This window comes from Bufo gargarizans, chromosome 3 (genome assembly GCF_014858855.1).
Source record: "Bufo gargarizans isolate SCDJY-AF-19 chromosome 3, ASM1485885v1, whole genome shotgun sequence".
Classification (NCBI taxonomy): Eukaryota; Metazoa; Chordata; class Amphibia; order Anura; family Bufonidae; genus Bufo; species Bufo gargarizans.
In genome coordinates, this window is record NC_058082.1 from 391,803,179 (window position 1) to 391,820,916 (window position 17,738).

Here is a 17,738-nt window from a genome sequence, read left to right on the forward strand (position 1 = left end):
ATGATCATGAGACACTGATAATTTTATTATTGTGTTGCTGCACTGTATTTTCCTGTGATTATTTGTTAAATTATTATGAATTGGTTACACATGTTATGTGAATTGTTATGAATTAGCACTGCTATTTATACTTGGCACTTTGTCTGTATACACTGCTTGAGAAAGGCTCCAGCATAGAGCCGAAACGTTGCATGTCCTGTTTGGGTAAATAAAGATTTTCTTGTACTTTTTTACTTCATGGAGTGCTGCCCATCTTTTTGACTAATAGCCCTTGGATTTGCTTATATCCTTATTGGGCTTGTGCACCCACTTGTTTGCATTAGAAACGGTGCTGCCACTCTTTTTCTTTTTAATATATATACACATACACTTGGGGATAATATAACATAAAAAGCAGCTTGATGCATAAAAAATATATGATAGTAATTTGAAGCATAAAAAATATATAAAGATATATGATAATAAAAACCAAATGAGTAAAATCCATAATAAATTAGTAAAAGGACCTGCTGTTAATCATATATTAATAAAAGAACGAAACATGATAATGATAATGGTAGGATACAACCGCTACATGTGATCTCTACTTGCCTTATTATTTTTATTAATATTCTTATTCCCCTGATGTTCGCTTATCATGCGTGAATATGAAAATAGGAAAAAATATATATAAAATAAAATATAAAATCTATTATAATGGATTATCAGTATTACTGTGGTCACTATACATATAGAGACACTCCAGGGTGAGGTAACCAATTGATATGCAGGGGGGTCGGCCTTCAATAGAATAAGTACAGATATAGATATATAAAATAAAATAAAACATCTCTTTTAGGCTAAGTTGCTAAAATAAAGAAGGTACATGTTCAAGCGGGATCACTTTTAAACAAGCCGGATTGCCATCATATTCTATAGCGAAATGGCACGATACACTGTGGGTTGTGATTTTTCTATTGATGTTGGACCGATCTTCATGCATACGTTCCCTTAGGGTTTGGATAGTGCGGCCCACATATTGGGGACCACAGGGGCACTGGAGTAGATATATTACATTCATTGTGCCACAATTCATATGGTGTTTGAAGATGATTTTGTTACTGGATGCTGATAATTGGAGCTCACCATTTGCACATTGTATCATTAAGGCAACATTTGCATCTTTGTACTCCACATTTGAACACACCTTTGTTATCTATCCTTTTGTTGTTAGGGCATATCCGAATGGCCTCCTCGCATGTTCTCCCCGGGCAGGAAGAGACCATTATATATTTTTTTGCGCTTTGGATATGCAGTAAATCAGGTTAGGTTGTTTAGGGATATCATTCCCTAAAACAGGGTCCTTCTGTAGGATGGCCAGTATTTTGTGAGAATCCGTCTAATTGTTTTGTGTTTCGAGTTGTATCTCATAATAAGCAGGGGCGTAGCTATAGGGGGTGCAGAGGTAGCAGTCGCTACCGGGCCCAGGAGCCTGAGGGGGCCTGTCGGGCATATTTATATCTGCACATTAAGGTCTGACAATATTAGAACCTAAATGGAGATTCACATTACCTTTAAGAGGCCAAACTCTCTGTTGGAATAAGCCAGAGAAGGTTATGATAGTCCCTGGCATACAATGTATATTGTTTTAAAAGTTACTGCCAACAGATGTGGTATCTTAGAGAATGTAATGGGTCTCACATAAACTGTCTCAACTACCGGGGTCAAGAGAGGTTATTGCTTAAAACACTGGTTTCTCTAAACATGTCTGTCTGAGGAACAATGGGTGTTTCATGGCTAAACCATGATCTGATTAGAGACGTCCATAAAACACATCTGGTGTGGAATAGATATCTATTCATATATATATATATATATATATATATATATATATTTTACTGTGTGTGTGCATTTATTTAGCGTTTGGACTTGTTAATGATTCATATATATTATGCAATATTGATGTATTATAACCTAACATTATTAATGTATCTTTATATTGTGTGTATCTCACTGAGGGGATATATTCTAGGGGATATAGAGAGCGTAAGTTTGTATTTTCCTAAATCTATTCAGAGGAGCTGATGTTATTTCAAACATCATTACTCAATAGCTGAGACAATTAGGTGTATACAAACCAGGGGAAAAGTTAAAAGATTATGGTTCTCTTATCTGACCATAAATAAGATGGTCTGTTAACTGTCAAGATGGATCCATGATGTCTGGGAAAGTAATTCTAAAGTGTCAAAGAATAATCCCTCCTAATTGATTTAAGTTGGGAGAGGCCAAAGTTTAAGTGGTGTAATAAAGCCATATATATGTGTTAATTCCTAAAATATTTAAAATTGATATATGATACAACAGTGCCATCAAGTGGTAGGTGGGCAGAAGTTTCTAAGGAATGCCAATTAAATTACATCATCCCCATGATTACCATACGTCACACCCACCTTATCTAATTGGAAGTCCCTAATCCAAGAGGGGATGGGCATAGATAAGGATTAGAATATCTGATCCAGTTTTTGGAGAGGAGAGATCACTTGAGACACACTTCAGATTCATTCATCACTTCACACGTCAGGAACGTACCACAGGACGGGATAGATCTAAATCTTGGAAAGCTAGGTCCCTTCTAAAAGCTCTTTATCCCAAAGCCAGGGGTAATGTATGATTTATTTCATTTGCAGTAATTATAAATCGCTCCAATTGGCATATAGTTGAGACCCCATTATTAGTGGGTCAATAGTGTTAAAACAATAATTTTATGGGAAATTTTAATGAACGTGCACATCATTAGAGTTCCTGTAATATTGCCATCAGAGTGGAATCTCTGATCGGATTTTATTATCCGTAGTTAGGCCAACGGGCGTATTTATAAGGTATCTCTTACTGCCATATTCTTTGATTGAGCATAAGGGATTTTCCACAGATTCATTTTGATTGTTTTGTTGTTGTTGCATTATAATATTTTGATAACTAGTACATTAATCGGTAATAATTTGATAAAAGAAAAAAGTAGTATTGTATTGCACTTGGTGTAGTAAAATAAGTGAGCCCGTAAACGGTGGAGCACCATCGTGTGGTCAATTTTGATATTATCCTTGTATTTATTTGTATGCCATTTTTACTGCATGTATTTATAATAAATTATAATTTTATATAATTAATTGCACCCTGTTTCATTAGCTGCACAAATTAACTTTAGATCTCATCAATATAAACTGGCGTTTATATGTCCGCCAATTAAATTTTTCATCTTTCATAAAAATATGAAATCATAATTTTTATGATTTCATATCTTATATGAAATAAATACCCGACAGGCCCAAAGACCCTTGTGCCACATAAGAAGAAACTGGTATATTAGAAGGTGGGAGGGCTCAGTTATAGATTTTGCACTGGGGCCCCAGAATCTTCAATCAAGTTATATCTCTGGCTGGAGGGAAGGGGTTAGGTCAAGAATTTGGAATGGAGGGGGGGGGGGGGGGTTCAATTTTTGCCTCAGGCTGCAGGAGGGCTATGTGCTTCCCGGCCCCTGGCCACAAAGCACCGAGGAAAGGGGGGGCCCAAGCTGAACCCTTGCACCAGGGCCCATGAGCCTTTAGCTACGCCCCTGGATTCGGTTAGTACATACATTGTTTTTACTGTTAGTTTTTATTTTTAGGCTGTCGCTTTCTGTCTCCTTGAAAACCCTATTATTTCATTGCCTTTCGGAATGAATCTGTCACTTAGGAAATCTACTTGTTCCCTCATTACCTTATTATCTGTGCAGTTCTGCCTGATATGTTTCATCTGGTGGAACGGTATATTCCATTTATGATGGTGACAACTCTTAAAATCTAGGTAGACATTTGTATCCACATTTTTAAAATGTGTTTTTGTGGCGATTTTATTATTAACACTGCTAAGGTGTAAATCTAAGAAAATGGCTTTCCTCGGATGGCATTCCAGGGTTAGGTTGAGGTTCCAATCATTTGTATTCACAATCTTTATAAAAGCCTTCAACGTATCAACGTCACTATTCCAAATTAGAATGATGTCATCCATATAGCTTTTATAGAATATGATATTTGGGTGCCTAAGGAGGAGACCAATATGTTTCTCAAAAATCCCATCAGTAAATTTGCATCTGATGGGGCGAATTTCGTCCCCATCTCTGTACCTTTTTGTTGGAAATCAAATGTATTATAAATAAAATAATTATGATGTAAAATGAACATAATGGATTGTAAGACAAAATCTCTGAGTCTGTGGCATAAGGGTGTCTGCATCAATGAATTCTTTGACTGATCTTAAACCCAATGAATGTATAATATTACTGTAAAGTGCTGTGACATCCAGGGTTGCCCACATGTAGTTGTGTCTCCCCTCAAATTATTCTAAAGTGCAAATTAATTGTGCAGAGTCCTAAAGGTAAGAGGGTAGTAAGATGACATATTTTTTAAGTAGACCATCAACATACTCAGACAAATTAGATTTAAGTGAACCGACCTCCAAGATGATAGGTTGTCCGGGAGGGTTATGGAGGGATTTATGTACCGTACTTTAGGCAAAAAATAAAATCGTGCTATGGAAGGATGTAATACTTGAGATATATTTTTTTCTCTCTTGTCAATCACGCCATTTAGGTGCCCTAGATCTACAAACCGGATTCCAAAAAAGTTGGGACACTAAACAAATTGTGAATAATAACTGAATGCAATGATGTGGAGATGGAAAATGTCAATATTTTATTTGTAATAGAACGTAGATGACAGATCAAACGTTTAATCCGAGTAAATGTATCATTTTAAAGGAAAAATACATTGATTCAAATTTTCACGGTGTCAACAATTCCCCAAAAAGTTGGGACAAGTAGCAATAAGAGGCTGGAAAAAGTAAATTTGAGCATAACGAAGGGCTGGAAGACCAATTAACACTAATTAGGTCAATTGGCAACATGATTGGGTATAAAAAGAGCTTCTCAGAGTGGCAGTGTCTCTCAGAAGCCAAGATGGGTAGAGGATCACCAATTCCCACAATATTGCGCAGAAAGATAGTGGAGCAATATCAGAAAGGTGTTACCCAGCAAAAATTGCAAATACTTTGCATCTATCATCATCAACTGTGCATAACATCATCCGAAGATTCAGAGAATCTGGAACAATCTCTGTGCGTAAGGGTCAAGGCCGTAAAACCATACTGGATGCCCGTGATCTCCGGGCCCTTAAACGACACTGCACCACAAACAGGAATGCTACTGTAAAGGAAATCACAGAATGGGCTCAGGAATACTTCCAGAAACCATTGTCAGTGAACACAATCCACTGTGCCATCCGCCGTTGCCAGCTGAAACTCTACAGTGCAAAGAAGAAGACATTTCTAAGCAAGATCCACAGGCTCAGGCGTTTTCACTGGGCCAGGGATCATTTAAAATGGAGAGTGGCAAAATGGAAGACTGTTCTGTGGTCAGACGAGTCACGATTCAAAGTTCTTTTTGGAAATCTGGGACGCCATGTCATCCGGACCAAAGAGGCCAAGGACAACCCAAGTTATTATCAACGCTCAGTTCAGAAGCGTTGAAAATATATTCAGGTTCTAGAACAACATATGCTCCCATCCAGACGTCATCTCTTTCAAGGAAGACCCTGCATTTTTCAACAAGATAATGCCAGACCACATTCTGCATCAATCACAACATCATGGCTGCGTAGGAGAAGGATCCGGGTACTGAAATGGCCAGACTGCAGTCCAGATCTTTCACCTATAGAGAACATTTGGCGCATCATAAAGAGGAAGGTGCAACAAAGGAGGCCCAAGACGATTGAACAGTTAGAGGCCTGTATTAGACAAGAATGGGCGAGCATTCCTATTTCTAAACTTGAGAAACTGGTGTCCTCGGTCCCCAGACGTCTGTTGAGTGTTGTAAGAAGAAGAGATGCCACACAGTGGTGAAAATGGCCTTGTCCCAACTTTTTGGAGATTTGTTGACACCATGAAATTCTGATTCAACATATTTTTTCCTTAAAATGGTACATTTTCTCAGTTTAAACTTTTGTTCCGTGATTTATGTTCTATTCTGAATAAAATATTAGAAGTTGGCACCTCCACATCATTGCATTCAGTTTTTAGTCACGATTTGTATAGTGTCCCAACTTTTTTGGAACCCGGTTTGTATTAATCCATTGAATATTTTTGTGTATTCCTTGGTAGGATCATGACTGAGTTGTCTGCAATACTCTATGTCAGACAGAATTCTGACCGATTCAGCCTCGTAGTATGTGGTATCTATAATCACTATCCCTCCCCCCTTGACAGCGCTTTTTATAACTATATCATGATTCTTTTTTAAATTCTTGAGAGCTAACTGGAGGTTAGGATTTAAATTGTTGGGTTCCGAATCTGGTGGGAAGAACTCACTCATCTTACTGGTCCGAACTGACTGATTAGATGGACCTAGTTAGGGAAAAAATGTCCTTGAACTCTCCGATAACCATGTTGTAGAAGCTCTTGATGTGAGGGCCTCTACTCTCAATGGGGGAAAAAGATTATTTTCTCTTCAATTCTGGCTTAAGAGGAGTGATGCTAGATGAAGTATCAGCACATTCAACTTGAGAATCTGAATTAACAATGGGAGAAACGTCTATTGAATGATTTCCTAATTTTCAGATAAATCGATTTAAATCTATCCTGTGGATAGGGGATAATGTGTACCTACCAGAACACCCCTTTAAGTTATCCTAGTCTGTCTGCGCTACAGTCTTGGCTCCTGTCTGTCTTGTTCCTGTATACACCACAGCCCTGCCTGATGCTCTCTTAGTGTCTCCAGTTAATTGTTGCTAATATCTACAGTTTCAATATTAAATACTGTTCTGACTACTTCTGCAATTGCAGTGTGGTTTCCCTATGTCTCAGCTACTCAGCCAAGTTTCCCACAGTCAAGCTGTGTCTGGCCTGCTCGTCACGTTATTAATGCTGTCTTTGTGTTAAATGGATTGGTTCCAGTCTAGGAGTCTAAGGAAATCTGGATAGAATTAAATCTAATTCAGGAAATTTGTTCATTTCTAGTAGCCATTTTGAATGGGATACACAAATGAAACTCAATAGGATAACAATTTAAGTTACATAAAGAAAATTACCTTAACATATTGCTAATTACAGAATTCAAAAATGGTTGGTCCATATACATAGACAGTATATAAACAATAAATGTTGTTCCCTAGTGTTGCTGACGTACAAAGGTTGTTAGAGACCGGAAACCCCTTTTATTTTGGCCTGGTAGACCTAGGTTGTCACCAGGACTCCGGTTCCAGTGGCAAGCTACTTCCTTCTCTTCTTTTTGGATCACCCCCCCCCCGCCCCCTTGTCCGGTTTAGTGAAAAGCTATCTACATGTACATGTTGTCAATCAATGGTTTCAGCTGTGGCAGTGGTCACACTTTCACGCTGGTAGGAGCAGGAAGTGGAGGAGTAAGCTCTGTGCTGGAACTGGAACACTGCTGACAGGTGAGTCATTTTTTATTTTATTTTTTATCCTTGCAATCCATACACACAAGAAAAAGAAGCACAGTGCATAAAGCAAGTAATGTACTTTTATAAACCAAGATTTACCTCTTTGGTTCTGAACAATAATGCCTTGCAATCCATATTTGGCTTAACACATCGTATGTAGTGTGGTGTAGTTTCATTCAAAATAGTCATCAAACTCTCTAAAGAACCCTTAAAGATATAAAGTGGAGTTAGAGCTAATAGAGGGTTAAATGCATCCACTTAAGGGCTTCTGTCACCTAAACGCATTTTTTTTTTTTGTCTACTTATAATCCCTATCCTGCCATATTGCCATACATTATGTTATTAATAATTTTCATTCAGTGAATTTAGCCAAAAACGTACTTTTATGATATGCTAATTACCTTTCTACCAGCAAGTAGGGCGTCTACTTGCTGGTAGCAGCCACAGAAAACCGCCCCCTCCTTGTGCTGATTGACAGGGCCAGCCGCGATCTCCTCCTCCGGCCAACCCTGTCAGCTTTTCAAAAATCGCACGCCTGTGTTGATTCGGCGCAGGCGCTCTGAGATAAGGAGGCTCGCCTCCTCAGCACTCCCTCAGTGTGCCTACGCCGATGACGTCTTTGGCGCAGGCACACTGACGGAGTGCTGAGGCGAGCCTCCTTATCTCAGAGCGCCTGCACCGAATCAACACAGGCGCGCGATTTTTGAAATGCTGACAAGGCCGGCCGGAGGAGGAGATCGCGGCTGGCCCTGTCAATCAACACAAGGAGGGGGCGGTTTTCTGCGGCTGCTACCAGCAAGTAGACGCCCTACTTGCTGGTAGAAAGGTAATTAGCATATCATAAAAGTAAGTTTTGGGCTAAATCTACTGAACGAAAATTATTAATAACATAATGTATGGCAATATGGCAGGATAGGGATTATAAGTAGAAAAAAAATATATGCGTTTAGTGGGGTGACAGAAGCCCTTTAAAGGAACAATACAACTCCCTTCACATAAACAGAAATGGTCATAAAATAACATACTACATACATTGCTTCCGGTAACACAAATTCAATTCTGCCTTTTGGGCTGCCACATGGGCAATACCTTTCTTCTGCATATAGGTGTCAACTGCCTGATATAAGAAAGGTATGTATGCAGAATTTTAAATACATGCATAATATACAATTATATGATTTCCTATATGATTTTCAAATGAAAAAAACAAAAACATAAAAAAACTGAAAACCCCTTTAAGTGGTGTACATTGCGGGCTGGAAAATCATATTACCACAGTGTTTGTCAGAGGATCAATGAGATTCTAATTATACAGCAGCATAAAATAGTGACAGAAATGCAGTATGTCACTCATGAGTGAAACATAAGTGGTTGCTGAGAACCAGCATCATTATCATTGCAGCACAGGCCTTGAAAAGTCAGATCTACCTCACCCATCTGCTGATGATTGGCAGTTGTCTCCTAGAGAGATGGGGAGAAATCTAGATGGAAGACTGTTAATCATCAGCAGGTGGGCAGGGAGAGCAGAAATTTATAAATAACCATGACTCTTCTCAGGTGGCCGTGACTCTTTTACAAGCCCAGTCTGCAATGGTTGTGATGTTAAAATATGGGCAGCATAAAATTGACAGATTCCATTTAACTGGTTATACAGAGGCTCGATTATTGACAAATTACAGTAAATGTATGACTGCATGTTACTTCCTTAACCACCTCCGGACCGCCTAACGCAGATGTGCGGTCCGGAGGTGGCAGCGCTGCGCAGAGTCACGCATATATGCGTCATCTCGCGAGACGCGAGATGACGCGAGTATGCGTGCGCAGTTCGCGCCGGCATTTCGTTGAGAAGTATTTCGTCAGCAACCTGCCAGCCAATGATCGTGGCTGGCAAGTTGCTGATTTTTAAAAAAGCCAATCAAAGTGCCAGATAGCAGATCATATTTGTAAATATGATCTGTTATATGGCTGCCTGCTCCTCTGCTGGTTCTTTTCGTCGGTTGGATCCAGCAGAGGAGCAGGCTTCACAGTGAGAACACTACACTTTAGCCCCTGATCACCCCCCTGAACCCCAATTAACCCTTTGATCACCCCTGTCAATCACAAGTGAAAAGAAAAAAGTGATCAGTGCAAACTGTCACTTTTTTTTTTCACTGTTATTGACCGTCAGGTTTTAGGTATAGTTTAGGTCCCTTGGTTAGGTAGTTAGCGATCAGTTAGCGCCCAGCCCACCGCACCGCAGTCCGTTATTCGCTGATTAGCGTATCGCTAATCAGCATTTGTACTTTTATATAGTATCTGGAAGTGATCAAAACTGATCACGGTCAGATCTATAATAGTACTAGTGTCACTTTAGTTCGCCCTCCACCCAAAACGCAGTGTTTGCCCGATCAGGCCTGATCGGTCGCCCACACGTGCGTTCGCCCACACCCGCCCCACCGCAGTGAGAAAAAATTTTTTTTTTTTTGATCACTGCACATTCACTTTACACGCACTGCAGCGATAAAAAAATCAGTTTTGATATTTTTATCAACCGCAGCGGCCTCCGGTACTTCGCTAGCCTCCCCTTTGTAAGACAGGCTTGCTTTTTTTTTTCTTGGGTAGTCTCAGGGAATACCCCTAAATTTTGTTGCCCACATGTCTAACAGGGGGTATTCCTCTGAAGAGGCCTACAGGCTTCTGACCCAGTCGGATGAGGAGTGGGAACCCTCATCTGATGAATCCAGCGGGTCAGAATACGAACCTGTAGAAAGCAGTGGCTCTCTGACCCAAAGTTCGGACGAGGAGGCTGAGGTCCCTGATACCACCAGGCGTACCCGGCCCTGTGTCGCTAGACCGCAGGTTGCGCAGGATCCGCTTCAAGAGCAGCAGAGTGGGGCTGGTGCTGTCGGATTACGTGGTGAGGCATACACCAGCAGCCCAGCCCTCCCTGGACCTAGTACCAGCACTGCCGTACAACCTGGTGAAGTAGCGAGCACCATAAGGGCAGTTGAAGCTGGTACGGTGGCACGTGCAGTAGTGACCCCGTCGCAGCCACCGCAAAGACGTGCCCGTAGAGCCCCTAGAATCCCAGAGGTGCTGGCAAACCCTGATTGGCAGTCCCCAACTTCAGCCGCACCTGTAGTTTTCCCTTTCACTGCCCAGTCTGGAGTTCGGGTTGAGACAGCTCAGATCGGTTCGGCCCTGGGATTTTTTGAGCTGTTCTTGACTGCGGAGCTTTTAGACATAGTTGTGGCCGAAACAAACAGGTATGCCACACAATTTATCACCGCTAACCCGGGAAGCTTTTATGCCCAATCTTTCCGGTGGAGACCAGTCCAAGTTTCCGAACTTAAAACTTTTCTAGGCCTCCTCCTCAACATGGGCCTGACAAAAAAGCATGAATTGCGGTCATATTGGTCCACGAACCCGATTCATCACATGCCCATGTTCTCTGCTGCTATGTCCAGGGCACGTTTTGAGGCCATCCTGCGGTTCCTGCACTTTAGTGACAACACCGCCTCCCTTCCCAGGGGCCACCCTGCTTTTGACCAGCTCCACAAAATTCGGCCCCTCATAGACCATTTCAACCTGAAATTTGCAGATATTTATACCCCAGAGCAAAACATCTGCATAGACGAGTCCCTGATACATTTTACCGGGCGCCTTGGCTTCAAACAATACATCCCAAGCAAGCGCGCCCGGTATGGGGTCAAATTGTATAAGCTCTGTGAAAGGGCCACAGGCTATACCCACAAATTTCGTGTCTATGAGGGAAAAGATCAGACCCTGACGCCGGTCGGTTGCCCTGACTACCTGGGGAGCAGTGGGAAGATAGTTTGGGACTTGGTGTCACCCTTATTCGGCAAGGGGTACCATCTTTATGTGGACAATTTTTACACAAGTGTGGCCCTCTTTAGGCATTTGTTTCTAGAACGGATTGGCGCCTGTGATACCGCGCGAACTAGTCGCGCGGGCTTCCCCCAACGGCTCGTTACCACCCGTCTTGCAAGGGGGCAGAGGGCCGCACTGTGTAACGAAGAACTGCTCGCGGTGAAATGGAGAGACAAGCGTGACGTTTACATGCTCTCCTCCATTCACGCAGACACGACAATACAAATTGAGCGAGCAACCCGTGTCATTGAAAAGCCCCTCTCAGTCCACGACTATAATTTGCTCATGGGAGGGGTGGACTTCAATGACCAGATGTTGTCTCCGTATTTAGTTTTCCGACGCACCAGACGCTGGTATAAGAAGGTGTCTGTATATTTAATTCAATTGGCTCTGTACAATAGTTTTGTTCTCTACAGTAAGGCTGGGAGAACTGGATCCTTCCTCAAATTTCAGGAAGAGATCATCGAGAACCTCCTGTATCCAGGAGGTTCCGTGGCCCCAACCACCAGTGTAGTTAGCCGTCTACACGAGCAACATTTCCCCAATGTCGTTCCTGGTACCTCAACCCAACAGTCACCCCGAAAAAGATGTCGTGTCTGTAGCAGGAGTGGAATAAGGCGTGACACCCGCTATTTCTGTCCTGACTGTCCTGACCACCCTGCCCTATGCTTTGGAGAGTGTTTCCGGAAGTACCACTCACAGGTACACTATTAGCATAGGGATCATCTCACCAGGACAGGCACACAGGGCTATTAGGGCCCATTCACTCACTGCTGCTGCAAACGTCTCCTTTCACATGGGACAAAGTGCATAACGCACTTCGCCACATCTTTGGGCGATTTGCGCTTTGCACATTGACCCATGGGGAAGGAGAGGTTTGTTCTATAAAGGTAAAAAAAAAAAAAAAAACACACCAGTAAGCAAAAAGGTTAATGTTCAGTTAAAAAAGTTAAAGTTTATATGTTCTGTTGCAAAGTTAATAAAATTATTGCGTTGCGGCCTGGTTTTTTCTTTTTTTACCTTCCAGGTGGACCAACCGATTGACTAGCTGCAGCACCGATGTGCATTCTGACAGAAGCATTGCGCTGCTGTCAGATTACACGCAAGTCGGTGTATGCGGCGCTGCAAGACGGGATTTTCTCCTCTGCAGTGACAGATACGTTTGCCAAGGCATACGAGCTGAGGAGGAGGCGGCGTTCCTATGCTTTGGCAAACACTTTGTATATATATATATATATATATAAAAAATAAAAAAAAATCCCGGCAATGATTTATTCATCCACATCGATTGATGTGAATGGAGAAATCTGGTTTGCCAGGGCATACGAGCTAAGTGGGTATGGATGTAGGGCGGAGCTCCTATGTCCTGGCAGACGCCTTTCCCCTCCATTTTTTTTTTTGGGCAGAGATTTTTTCATCCACATTGATCGATGCGAATGAAGAAATCTGTGCCGTTCATTTTTTTCTTTCAGCCCAGAGGCTGAACGGAAAAAAAAATCTCATTACCTGTATGCTCAATATAAGGAGAATAGCAGAAACTCCTAATGCTGGCCATACATGTAATGATTGCGGAGACCCTCAAATGCCAGGGCAGTACAAACACCCCACAACTGACCCCATTCTGGAAAGAAGACACCCCAAGGTATTTGCTGAGGAGCATATTGAGTCCATGAAAGATTTAAATTTTTGTCCTAAGTTAGCGGAAAGTGAGACTTTGTGAGAAAAAATAAATAAAAAAATCAATTTCCGCTAACTTAAGAAAAAAAAAAAAAATTCTATGAACTTGCCAGGCCCCTCATTGGATACCTTGGGGTGTCTTCTTTCCAAAGTGGGGTCACATGTGGGGTATTTATACTGCCCTGGCTTTTTAGGGGCCCTAAGGCATGAGAAGAAGTCTGGGATCCAAATGTCTAAAAATGCCCTCCTAAAAGGAATTTGGGCACCTTTGCGCATCTAGGCTGCAAAAAAGTGTCACACATCTGGTATCGCCGTACTCAGGAGAAGTTGGGCAATGTGTTTTGGGGTGTCATTTTACATATACCCATGCTGGGTGAGATAAACATCTTGATCAAATGCCAACTTTGTATAAAAAAATTGGAAAAGTTGTTTTTTGCCAGGATATTTCTCTCACCCAGCATGGGTATATGTAAAATGACACCCCAAAACACATTCCCCAACTTCTCCTGAGTACGGCGATACCAGATGTGTGACACTTTTTTGCAGACAAGGTGGGCAAAGGGGCACATATTCCAAAGTGCACCTTTCGGATTTCACAGGCCATTTTTTACACATTTTGATTGCAAAGTACTTCTCACACATTTGGGCCCCTAAATTGCCAGGGCAGTATAACTACCCCACAAGTGACCCCATTTTGGAAAGAAGACACCCCAAGGTATTCCGTGAGGGGCATGGCGAGTTCCTAGAATTTTTTATTTTTTGTCGCAAGTTAGTGGAATATGAGACTTTGTAAGGAAAAAAGAGAAAAAAAAAAATCATCATTTTCCGCTAACTTGTGACAAAAAAAAAAATAATTCTAGGAACTCGCAGTGCCCCTCACGGAATACCTTGGGGTGTCTTCTTTCCAAAATGGGGTCACTTGTGGCGTAGTTATACTGCCCTGGCAATTTAGGGGCCCAAATGTGTGAGAAGTACCTTGCAATCAAAATATGTAAAAAATGGCTTGCAAAATCCGAAAGGTGCACTTTGGAATATGTGCCCCTTTGCCCACCTTGGCAGCAAAAAAGTGTGACACATCTGGTATCGCCGTACTCGGGAGAAGTTGGGGAATGTGTTTTGAGGTGTCATTTTACATATACCCATGCTGGGTGAGAAAAATATCTTGGTCAAATGCCAACTTTGTATAAAAAAATGGGAAAAGTTGTCTTTTGCCAAGATATTTCTCTCACCCAGCATGGGTATATGTAAAATGACACCCCAAAACACATTCCCCAACTTCTCCTGAGTACGGCGATACCAGATGTGTGACACTTTTTTGATGCCAAGGTGGGCAAAGGGGCACATATTCCAAAGTGCACCTTTCGGATTTCACCGGTCATTTTTTACACATTTTGATTGCAAAGTTCTTCTCACACATTTGGGCCCCTAAATTGCCAGGCAGTATAACTACCCCACAAGTGACCCCATTTTGGAAAGAAGACACCCCAAGGTATTCTGTGAGGGGCATGGTGAGTTCCTAGAATTTTTTATTTTTTGTCGCAAGTTAGTGGAATATGAGACTTTGTAAGAAAAAAAATAAAATAAAAAATCATCATCATTTTCCGCTAAATTGTGACAAAAAATAAAAAGTTCTTTGAACTCACTATGCCCATCAGCGAATACCTTAGGGTGTCTACTTTCCAAAATGGGGTCATTTGTTGGTTTTTTCTACTGTTTGGGCATTGTAGAACCTCAGGAATCATGACAGGTGCTCAGAAAGTCAGAGTTGTTTCAAAAAGCGGAAATTCACATTTTTGTACCATAGTTTGTAATTGCTATAACTTTTACCCAAACCATTTTTTTTTTTGCCCAAACATTTTTTTTTATCAAAGACATGTGGAACAATAAATTTGGCGAAAAATTTATATATGGATGTCGTTTTTTTTTGCAAAATTTTACAGCTGAAAGTGAAAAATGTCATTTTTTTGCAAAAAAATCGTTACATTTTGATTAATAACAAAAAAAGTAAAAATGTCAGCAGCAATAAAATACCACCAAATGAAAGCTCCATTAGTGAGAAGAAAAGGAGGTAAAATTCATTTGGGTGGTAAGTTGCATGACCGAGCGATAAACGGTAGAACAATATATACATTTTTCACTAAATTTATTGTTCTACATGTCTGATAAAAAAAAATGTTTGGGTAAAAGTTATAGCATTTACAAACTATGGTACAAAAATGTGAATTTCCGCTTTTTGAAGATCTACAATGTGGTATTTTATTGTTCCCTTTATTTTTTTGCGCAGTGTATTTTACACAGCAGATACGACACTATATCGAAGTAAAAAAAATATGATTTATAGATTGTTTGTGTTCTGCTAGATTTTTGTGAGTTTATTTCTTTTGTTATCCCACAGTTTGTTTTCCATGTTAATATGCAAACACGAATTGCACATAAATAACAAAAACCAACCTGAAATTTGGAAACCACTGTCACAGCTGGTAATCTGCTGTGTGCACCAACATCAACATGGTTATTGAGCTCTTGTGGAAACAGCTTTTGAAGTAGGCAGTCCTTGGTCTCTTGCAAGAGAAGAATAAGTTCTGGGGGAACAGGGTCCTACGTAAGTAATAAAAAAAATATATCACATATTATGAGAATATCGGAATTCTACAATGTTTGTGAATTGCTATTTTCAGAGTTCGAAAACACAGCTGTACAAGGAGCTTTAAAACCTAATGCGCTTGAACTGTATATACCGAAAGAATAAAACATACTATTTAGAGAGGCAAATATTCTGTCAATACAATGTTGATACTACCTGTCTGAATTCCATTAAGAACATCACTATAGACCAGAGGTGCAAAACCTAAAGTGCAGCCCACAACACCATTCTGTGAGACCCCAACCATTTGAACAGGGACATAACTGTCTGTGTCTCTTGGCTGCTTACATGCATTTTCCATTTCAGGTGAGTCATGCATAGCGAGGGAGCAGGGACAGGCATGTACTAATAGCACTACAGAAAGGAGTACGGTACATACGTTTGGAGAAATTGCCATGCATGCATATTTTCCTCCTTTCTGGAGTGCAAATGGAGAAGAAGGGGATCTCCATTTTTCCCAAAAGGTGGTTCTGAAAGTAGAGCCAGCATCTATCAGGAGCATATTGCATATTATTTTAATATGTTATAAATGTATCCGATGAAAACTGGCAGATTTAGGGCTGTTTCACACGAGCGGATGCCATGCGTGACATCCGCTCCGTGAAAGAGTGCCAAGACCCGATGCAGACTGCAGAGGCACGGAGCATTAACATGACTGATAATGCTCCGTGCCTCTCTGTGATCTCTTTACTACAGAATCACAGTGACAACTTTATCTCACTGTGATTTCGTAGTAAAGAGGTCACAGAGAGGCACGGAGCATCATCAATCATGTTAATGCTCCGTGCTTCTGCAGTCCGCATCGGGTCTTGGCTGTCATTCACGGAGCGGATGTCACACACGGCATCCGCTCGTGTGAAACAGCCCTTAAGGTTTTTTTTTCTACTCCCTGCATTCTCAGTGCCATAACTTTTTTACAGGTATTTTAAAAGTTCACATAGTCAAACAAGCTTGTTTTTTTGTGAGACAAGTTGTAATTCCTAATGGCAACGTTTAATACTGCATAAGATATACTGGTAAGCTGAAAAAATTCCAAATGCGGTAGAATTGGAAAAAAAAATGCAATTCTCAGTTTCCTATGCAGTAAATCTGACCCGTGACCTTTATTCTCTGGGTCAGTATGATTACCATACCACATACAGTATGTATAGTTTTTTTTGTTGTGTTTTAATACTGGAAAAAAATGTAATATTTTTTATATTTTGATAGTACAGTCATTGCCTATGATGTTTATTTTTATTTATTTTTTACTTCTAAGGCTATATGCACACAAACGTTGCTAATTTCCGCGTCAGTTCCGTTTTTTTTGCGGATAGGATGCAGACCCATTCATTTAAATCCGCATCAGTATGTCCGTTCCGTAGCCCCGAAAAAAAAAAATTTGAACATCTCCTATTCTTATCCGTTTTAGACATAAGTTACAATGGATCCACCCAAAAATAAATATATATATATTTGTGGTCGGGGCTACAACTAGAACAGGAATCCTAACTAGTAGTTACCTGAATAAACGGTTTGATTTGTGCTGTAACCGCAACGTTGTAGGGATGACTGAAGGAGGCCATCCCCTGGTGTGACGATGCAATGGAGGGTGGGAAGGGTGGGTGTGCTGAAACCGACGTAGAATAGAGGGGGGGGGGGGGAACAGGAATCCTAACTAGTAGTTACCTGAATAAACGGTTTGATTTGTGCCGTAACCGCAACATTGTAGGGATGACTGAAAGAGGCCAAAAGGGACAACATGTAACCAGAAAAACTTTATTACAATTTGCACTTACAACACCAAGTTCTGAAAGGCAAGAGACATCTCAACGTTCGGGTGAGGTATGTATCTGTAATAACAGGAGGACTGCCACCACCCTAGTTTCCTGATGACGTGAGCTGGAACTTGGTTCTTGGATGCTGCGGAAGCGGCGCCAGTCCGAAAGGAGTGGCCAGAGACAGATGCTGGGTCTATACCTAGGTTGGCCACCAGGGCACGGATATGAGAGACAAATTGGGTGGTCTTGAGATGCGCTGCATTGAATGGGAACAGTGGACTATCGGGTGGTTTACTGTCCGAATTTTTTAACGATCTG

The 17,738-nt window shown here is 41.1% G+C and overlaps 1 protein-coding gene across 1 annotated transcript in view; it reads right to left on the reverse strand.

The window, feature by feature from the left end:
• The window catches only part of MYO19 (myosin XIX), an 833,713-nt gene that overhangs the window by 218,926 nt on the left and 597,049 nt on the right, over positions 1-17,738 (reverse strand). The window contains exons 16-17 of the mRNA XM_044285692.1: positions 15,468-15,614; positions 7,569-7,676 (exon numbers count right to left, since the gene is read on the reverse strand). Coding sequence (XP_044141627.1) covers positions 7,569-7,676; positions 15,468-15,614 — 255 coding nt within the window. The remainder of the gene's footprint in view (positions 1-7,568; positions 7,677-15,467; positions 15,615-17,738) is intronic.